This window comes from Xylocopa sonorina, chromosome 18 (genome assembly GCF_050948175.1).
Source record: "Xylocopa sonorina isolate GNS202 chromosome 18, iyXylSono1_principal, whole genome shotgun sequence".
Taxonomy (NCBI): domain Eukaryota; kingdom Metazoa; phylum Arthropoda; class Insecta; order Hymenoptera; family Apidae; genus Xylocopa; species Xylocopa sonorina.
Genome location: NC_135210.1, coordinates 5216971 through 5225109, shown reverse-complemented (window position 1 = coordinate 5225109; position 8139 = coordinate 5216971). Strand labels below are relative to the sequence as shown.

The window sequence follows — 8139 nt, the reverse complement described above, 5'->3', positions numbered from 1 at the left end:
TGGCAGTGAACGAGTCTGCTGTGATGTGGCAGTCGATAACGTCCCTCGGAGGTAGATGGCAGTGAACGAGTCTGCTGAGATGTGGCAGTCGATAACGTCCCTCGGAGGTAGATGGCAGTGAACGAGTCTGCTGTGATGTGGCAGTCGATAACGTCCCTCGGAGGTAGATGGCAGTGAACGAGTCTGCTGAGATGTGGCAGTCGATAACGTCCCTCGGAGGTAGATGACAGTGAACGAGTCTGCTGAGATGTGGCAGTCGATAACGTCCCTCGGAGGTAGATGGCAGTGAACGAGTCTGCTGAGATGTGGCAGTCGATAACGTCCCTCGGAGGTAGATGGCAGTGAACGAGTCTGCTGAGATCTGGAAGTCGATAACGTCCCTTGGAAGTAGATGATAGCGAACGAGTCTGCTGAGATGTGGAAGTCGATAACGCCACAATTTACGTCGTAATGGCGCCATATCTTTAAAAACGACTGAACCCTGAACAGCGAACAGTTTCAGCACTGTCCACGGACATGGCACCAACAGTCTTCCCGCCATATTTTGTGACGTAGTGTCGAAAAATGTGAATAAACATAAAACATTCCTTGTTGTGGCTATTAATTAATTAATACTCAGTTTCTCTCGTCACGTAATTAACGAGGAAGGAGCAGTAGCTTCATAGTTCATGTAAATAAAATGTTATTGAAAAATGATTCGTTGTTTCATTCCCTTCCAGTCATTACTCTTGTGCTTGCAGTGATTGCAACGTTTCTGTGTAATATTTGTATAGATTTATGCCCATTCTCTTACATCTATTTTTATTAGTTTCTCTGTTTCTGTGCTTGTTTCTCTGATTATACGCATTAGCAGAAAGTATAAGCAATCTGTCCATGCAATTGAACACATTCCTTACTAAATCTATCATTAAGGGTAACGGAACGTTTATTGCAACTTCTTATGAATTCACAGAATACAAAAGTTTTATCTTACAAATTACCTTTACAAATCCACATATGCATAGTATATTACTAAAATTTAAGTGGTAAGACTTAGTAGGTGCATTTTATAAAGGATCTTAGGAAACCAGTGTACGACACATCTAAGACCAACACAGATGTCAATTTGTAAGGAGATAACGTAGATCAGCCATTTCTGCAGCTTCCTCTTTGGCGTTGATTAAACAATCCATTATTACTGCTTCAGGACTCTGCGGCTCTTGTTTGAATAGTAATAATAGGCCAACCGCTAGTCTTCGTTGCATGAATATTATAGTTTCTTCTCTGACATTCTTATCCGATGTAGACATGTAGTTGCTTGAATAATAAAGTCCTTTGGGATGCATCATCCGATATCTGTGCATAAAATTAGAAGCATACACATGCAAGCGATTGATTGATGTAGCATAATAAATATAAACAAGAGAAAGTTCAGAAAAAGCGATTATTACGAGTGTGAGAACATTATTGACTTTGATCGTTTAATCGGAGAAATTCTTTCAATTATTTTAACGAACCCATCACTTGGGACATAGTTTTGTAATAGAAACGCATTTTTAATGATTGTACGTATTTCATTATCGTTATAGTTCCAACTTTGCTGATTAATTTATTAATTATCGTCATTAATTTATTTACGACATGGTGGCGCCATCTCGCGTGGAACGGCTGAACCCTGAACGGCGAACAGTTTCAGCACTTTCCACAGAGATGATGCCACCAATCTTGCCGCCATATCTTCTGGCATAGGTTTCGAAAAATCTGAATAAACATGAAATATTCCTTGTTGCGGATATTAATTAATTCACACGCAGTTTCTTCCGTCACGTTAATTATCTCGAGGAAGGAGCAGTAACTTCATAGTTAATGTAAATAAGATGTTATGGAACAATACAAAACAATCGTTGTTTTATTCCCTTTCAAACAGTCGTTTCTCTCATGCTTACGTTGATTACAACATATCTGTGTAATATTTGTATCGATTTATCCCCTTTCTTTTATAACCACTTCTGTTTCTCTGTTCTGCGCTTGTTTCTTTGGATATACAAGCGAGTAGAGGGCGAGAGCAATCTGTCCACACGAATCAACTCATTCATAGTCTTGCCGTGTGTTGTCTGGTTACCGACACAACGTTGAAAAACATTGCTGCCTTGAAAGTGTTGGTACTATTTACGCGGGATAATTTCGTAGTTTCCAGCACTTGTTTAGAATAACCTTCACTGCTCGGTGTTTCAGTAGCATAAATTTTTAACGATTACATTTCTAACGGTTTTTATGTAAATATGGAAATATTAGAGGACCCAGAGTTTAAAATAAAGTATCAGAAGTATAAAATTCGTGTTAAACTATGGGAAAGTCGTTTTATCGAAAAACATGGACGTAAACCAAATAAGGTATTTCACATAATTTCCTTAATGAATTATAACTTAAAATTAATTCGGTTACTGAAATTATTTTATTATTATATAGATTTGATAATAATTTTTCAGTTTCCCTTTAATATCGAGTTATTATTTTTAGAACGATATCAAAGAAGCTGATATGAAAATTAAAGAATCTTACAAAATGTATTGGAAACTAAAAACACATGCTTTGGAAGAAACGCTTACAGATATTTCATTTTCTGACGAGGTGAAATCTGAAGATGATACTACTTCTAGAACTTTAATGAACGTATCCATTGAAGGAGTTAAAGAGGAAGAAAAATTGTTAAATGATGACACAAAATGTGTCTTAGAAAGTACTTATGAAAAAGATAAGAGGGATACAGGCAACACAAATGAAAAAAATATAGAAGAGAAAGACGATAAAGATGTAGAAAACACAAACAAAGAGAATATGGAAAGCACAAATAAAAAGAATATGGAAAATACAGATCAACAAGTGCATCAAAGTCAATTTATTCCTAATACTTTGGTAATAACTGAAAATGAATACAAAAATGTAAAAGGTGTGTGGGGTGATCATTTAAGTAAAAGCAATGAACAAGTGCATAAAAAGAAACAAGTATTACTCGTAGGTAGATCATCTTCCTTTCAATTGTCGCAAAATAAATTTACGAGCTCCAGCTTTACAAAGAGAAATCCTAGAAAATCTTTATCTACATCAAAAATAAAGAATAAATCTGAAAAAGACAGAGACAGCACTGATACATCGGAACAAACCATAAATGCAGTAGTGACTAATGAAATTGACATGGATGATAAAAACAAAGAAACAAAGTCTATATTTGGTGAACAAGTGAAAGTAACTTTCAAGGAGTACAAACCTGCTACTCAATCGATCGATGTAGTACAACAAGTAATCGGTGGATATACGGTTAATAGAAATTTAAATTCAGGCTGGCTAAGTAGATGTGCCAAAGAAAATAACTTGAAATGTCCAGCATTTGAACCACAGAGACTTTCTGGAACGAGTGATTCTGGAATTGAATCGATGGAATCAAGTATTCGGTCACCTCGAGAAAACGTACCGGTATCGCAGCCGGAACAATCTGTTCAGATGTCGGATGAAGAAGATTTTGTTTGTAACAGTGATTTGGAAGAAGAACATAAGAGCAAACGTATTAGAAATTTCAGAAAAGAATGCAATAATCAAGAAAATTATCCATGCAAAAGAATGTGTACCAACGATAGAATACATGCTCCGATAATACTAAATAGAAAGGAAGTACAGGCTATTAAAACAACTTCAAGTGAAGACAAATGTAGCACTTCGAACAATACCGATATAATTGCAATTACGAGTAATAATACAAGTATAAGTAATAATATAAATATTGAGACAAATTTGCCAAGTAACATTGACAAATGCAATGATAAAATCAAAGACGTGCCACAAGTTGCAAGTAAAAGCACGCGTAATGAAGAGAATATGGAAAAACCGTGTAGGGAGAAATTAATAAATCGTAAAATTCGGAGAAGAATTAAACGTATCTCAACTGACGACGATGATCCAGATTATAGTGAAAGTGACGAAGAAGAGAAAAGAGGCAAGAAGAAAATATCAAAATTGAAGCGAACAAGTACGAGAAAGACTAGAACTAACGATGAATCAACTTCGACAACTGAGAAACCTAAAGCTAAAAGTAATACTAAATTGAGAAGGACCTCTGGAAAGAAAAAACAGATAGAGGATGAAGATGACACTTTGGAAATGGGTAATAATGCAGAATTAAAAATTACATCGGATAAGAAGCCTGAGATATATGGAATAGAAACGTTGAAAGCTGTTCCACGTTTTGTAATGAATAAATGTGCTCAAGGAGATCTTATTGAACAATTTGCTAAATCTGTTTCCTCAAAATCTCACGATTCAAGTTCTCTTGTATCTACAAAATCTAAAGAAAAATTAACGGACAAAGAGAAATTAGAAAAGAAAATAGCAGATGGCAAAATAAATGAGAATTTTGTTAGAATCAATATAAAGAAAAAGGTATTTGTACGTGGTAAGAAAAATTTCAACTTTTCAAAGTACAAGAAAAATCAATGGAAACAGAGAAAAAAGGAACTAGAGTCTAGCGAGGGCAGTTTAGAAGTAGCTGATTTTATTGAAAAGAATGGTGGTGTATTAAGTTGCTTCATGTGCGGCGACGTTGGTCATTTTTCAAGAAATTGTCCAAACAGGAAGAGCGATGATTTAATATCCTTAGACGAAGTAGACGATAGTTCGGAATTTCCAACTTTAGAAGAAGCAGAGAAAATGGCTAATCAAAATGCAATTTTGGCACATGGTAACAGAATCGATCGTTTACCGGAGAAACCATCGTACTTTACCCAAACGGAATCAAAACTTGAATCGACGAAAAACGAAATGGAGAAGAATACTGACTGTAATGAATTATGGGGACCCATTGAAGACGAAATTGTTGATGTAACTTCTTATCATTTTTATAAATTAATAATTTCTTTAATCGTTCTTTTATTATTTTATACGATCCTTAGGAAATTTTGTGCGGGCATAAAATTCCCGAAGATTTGGTCCAAAAATTATTACCACCAGAAATTGGTAAAGTACAACCTCTGTATAAATTGAAAGAAGATCAGTCGTTAATAGGTATAATTATTGAACGATTCGTCTAATGTTATAATTACAATTATGATATATTTAATTTAATAGGTTTAATACATGGTACGATTGCAGAAACACCACCTGAAGTTTTTCAAGCGTTGCGAAATTTCGGTCACGAGACGTTTAGACACGGACAAGAGAAAGCTGTAATGAGAATACTTTCTGGTCAATCAACTTTGGTAACTTTATCCACTGGTTCTGGAAAATCTTTATGCTATCAATTACCTGCATATCTTTATTCCAAATACTCCAATTGCATCACTTTAGTCATATCGCCATTAGTGTCCTTGATGGACGACCAAGTAACAGGTGTACCAGCATTTTTATCTGCAGCTTGTCTACACACTAATCAAACGCAGAAAGTGAGAGATAATGTTATGCAAACGGTGAAGAAAGGAAAACTGAATATTTTACTAATTTCTCCGGAAGCAGTAGTTGCTGGAGAAAAATCAACTGGTTTTGGAGCTTTGTTAAGACAGCTTCCACCAATTGCTTTTGCATGTATAGATGAAGCTCATTGTATTTCACAGTGGTCTCATAACTTTCGTCCATCTTATCTTATGATTTGTCGAGTTCTTAAAGAAAAGTTAGGTGTGAAAACAGTATTAGCTCTTACTGCTACCGCAACGAAATCTACCGCAGAAAGCATTATAAGTCATTTAGGTATACACGATGGAATGGCGGGTGTCATCTCTGATATTCCAATGCCGAAGAACCTGCTATTAACAGTTTCTAAGGATGAAAATAGAGATAATGCACTGACCAAATTATTATTGAGCGACAGATTCCAGGAATGTAATTCGATTATTATATATTGTACTCGTCGAGAAGAATGTGTAAGAATTGCCGGGCTATTAAGAGCTATTCTGCAGGTATTTTGCTTTCCACTTTGACGATTGAATCGCGTTAGTAATGTACAATGAATTCCGTTAGCAACGATAATAAAAAATAATGTGTCTTGTGTTTCTGATAGAATCCAAATAATCCGGAAAAAATGAGTAAAACGCTATCTCCTATCGCTGAAGCGTATCATGCAGGCTTATCAGCGCATCGGCGAAAAATTGTACAGAAAGCATTTATGAATGGACAAACTAGAATTGTTGTTGCTACTGTAGCTTTTGGTATGGGTCTTAACAAACCAGATATTCGTGCTGTTATTCATTACAATATGCCGGGAACCTTCGAAGGCTACGTTCAAGAAGTTGGAAGAGCTGGAAGAGATGGACTTTTAGCACATTGTCATTTATTTTTGAATCCGAAGGTACTTAAATTTATTTTGTGCAATTACTTATGGTTACTGCGTTCATAGTTTATACGTGTAAAAGGCATTTTACGTTTCAGGAAGATAATGACAAGTGGGAATTGCGTCGACACATTTATGCAAATGGAGTAGACAGGCATTCGATTAGACGTTTACTTCAAAAAGTTTTTATTCCCTGTTCGTGCGCGAAATTACGAGAAAAAAATGCAGGTCGTAGATGTCCCGGTCACGAAGTTGCTATACCAATCGATGAGACGGTTGCGGCTTTAGATATTTCAGAAGAAATAATCTCAACGCTTTTATGCTACCTCGAATTACATCCTAAAAGGTTTATCACGGTTCTTTCTTCTGTATATGTCAGAGCTAGGGTTTCGAGTTACAGTGGACCCCATGCACTAAAACAAGCCGCTCAATCCGTGAGTCTATATTATATTGTTTGTATAGAAGTAGATTTCGTTTATTTGATATTAAACAGACTTGGATCAACCTTTCAGTCACCACCACTGGCAATGGCAATAGCATTAGATTTACAAAAAGGTATTTCTCACGAAAACAGTAGCGTTATTGAGTTTCCCATCGTGGATGTAGCATCCGCTATTGGTTGGGACAGCGGTGTAGTAAAAAGTCATCTTAAGAATCTTGAGTGGAAAACAGGTTTGTTTTGATAATGATGAATTGCACTATGTTCATAAAAGTAACGTTAGAATACATCATTTTTCCATTTTCGCCGTAGTTAATGGCACATCAAAGCGTTCAGCTATTTCAGTGCGATATGATAAACTTGGTTTAAGAGTAAAAGCACCCGGAGATTTAACGGACGTGGAGCTGGACGAAGCACTCGACGCAATTGTTAGTCGTGTTCAGTCTCAAGAAAATTCAGCTTTGCAACAACTTGAGACGATTGGTGTGACGCTTCATAAATTCAGTACTCCTACTGTAAAGGAATGTTTAATATCGAATGACGAAGTGACCGACAGATCTAATCAATTAAAAGACGTTATTCGAAAATACTTTGCCGGAGAAGTTCTACTCGACAGCAATCTAAAACAACATGTATGAATTATTCGCATTTGAATTACAGTAGATCCTATGAAAACATAATATATCATATACTTTGTATTTTTTACAGAATGATGTGAAAAATGAAGCGCAAATAGCATCTGATGTGCGTAATTTAATTGTAAGCTATCGAGATAACAATTTTACTGGACGTGCAGTCGCCCGTATCTTTCATGGTATACAAAGTCCAAATTATCCTGCTTATGTTTGGAATAAATGCCGCTTTTGGAGAGCACACCTGTCATGTAACTTCAATACTTTATGTCAAATTGCAACAAAAGAAATTTTAGCTCTTCGCTAGTAGAGTGATTTTAAGACAAATTTTGAATAAATATTTTATAACGTACAAATAGTCTCTGGGATTCTGGTGCTTCGTATGATACTAACACAAAATACAACCGACCAATGCATAGTGATACTACTTCAGCAGAGCTCCATTAGTTAACTACCATCCTGTATTTGTGTTAGTGCCATACAACGTGCGTAAATCGTCGGGACTACGTGTACGAGCCTCACTGTTGGTGCTCTTAAGTAGTGGGGAACATTAGAATGTTATCTTTAATTTTGTAGCCTATAAACAGTTGCGATGGAAGACACTTGAACCTTGTGCAGACAACCGAGTAGCTATTTCTATATTTTCGTTAATAATTTTTCATGTTTTTTGGCAAAACATCGTGAAATTGTTTTAGTAAAATATTTCGAAGGTACCCGGAATAGAAATAGGTAGTCAGTTGTCTAGAGTTATTGTAAGATAATATTACAAATGCTAT

At 35.8% G+C, this 8139-nt stretch overlaps 2 protein-coding genes across 2 annotated transcripts; one reads left to right on the top strand and one right to left on the bottom strand.

The window, feature by feature from the left end:
* Positions 1 to 1100: 1100 nt before the first annotated feature.
* LOC143431499 (uncharacterized) lies at positions 1101 to 1714 on the bottom strand. The gene is made up of 3 exons (XM_076908271.1): positions 1679 to 1714; positions 1431 to 1579; positions 1101 to 1335 (listed from the first exon to the last, which is right to left on the bottom strand). Exons 1-3 carry the CDS (start codon positions 1712 to 1714, stop codon positions 1101 to 1103), a joined length of 420 nt encoding a protein of 139 aa, XP_076764386.1.
* A 443-nt stretch (positions 1715 to 2157) lies between these two features.
* Positions 2158 to 7755, top strand: Recq4 (RecQ4 helicase). The gene is made up of 9 exons (XM_076908238.1): positions 2158 to 2372; positions 2500 to 4851; positions 4923 to 5034; positions 5122 to 5921; positions 6023 to 6310; positions 6391 to 6726; positions 6805 to 6964; positions 7044 to 7363; positions 7440 to 7755. Exons 1-9 carry the CDS (start codon positions 2262 to 2264, stop codon positions 7668 to 7670), a joined length of 4710 nt encoding a protein of 1569 aa, XP_076764353.1. The 5' UTR covers positions 2158 to 2261; the 3' UTR covers positions 7671 to 7755.
* Positions 7756 to 8139: the final 384 nt, after the last annotated feature.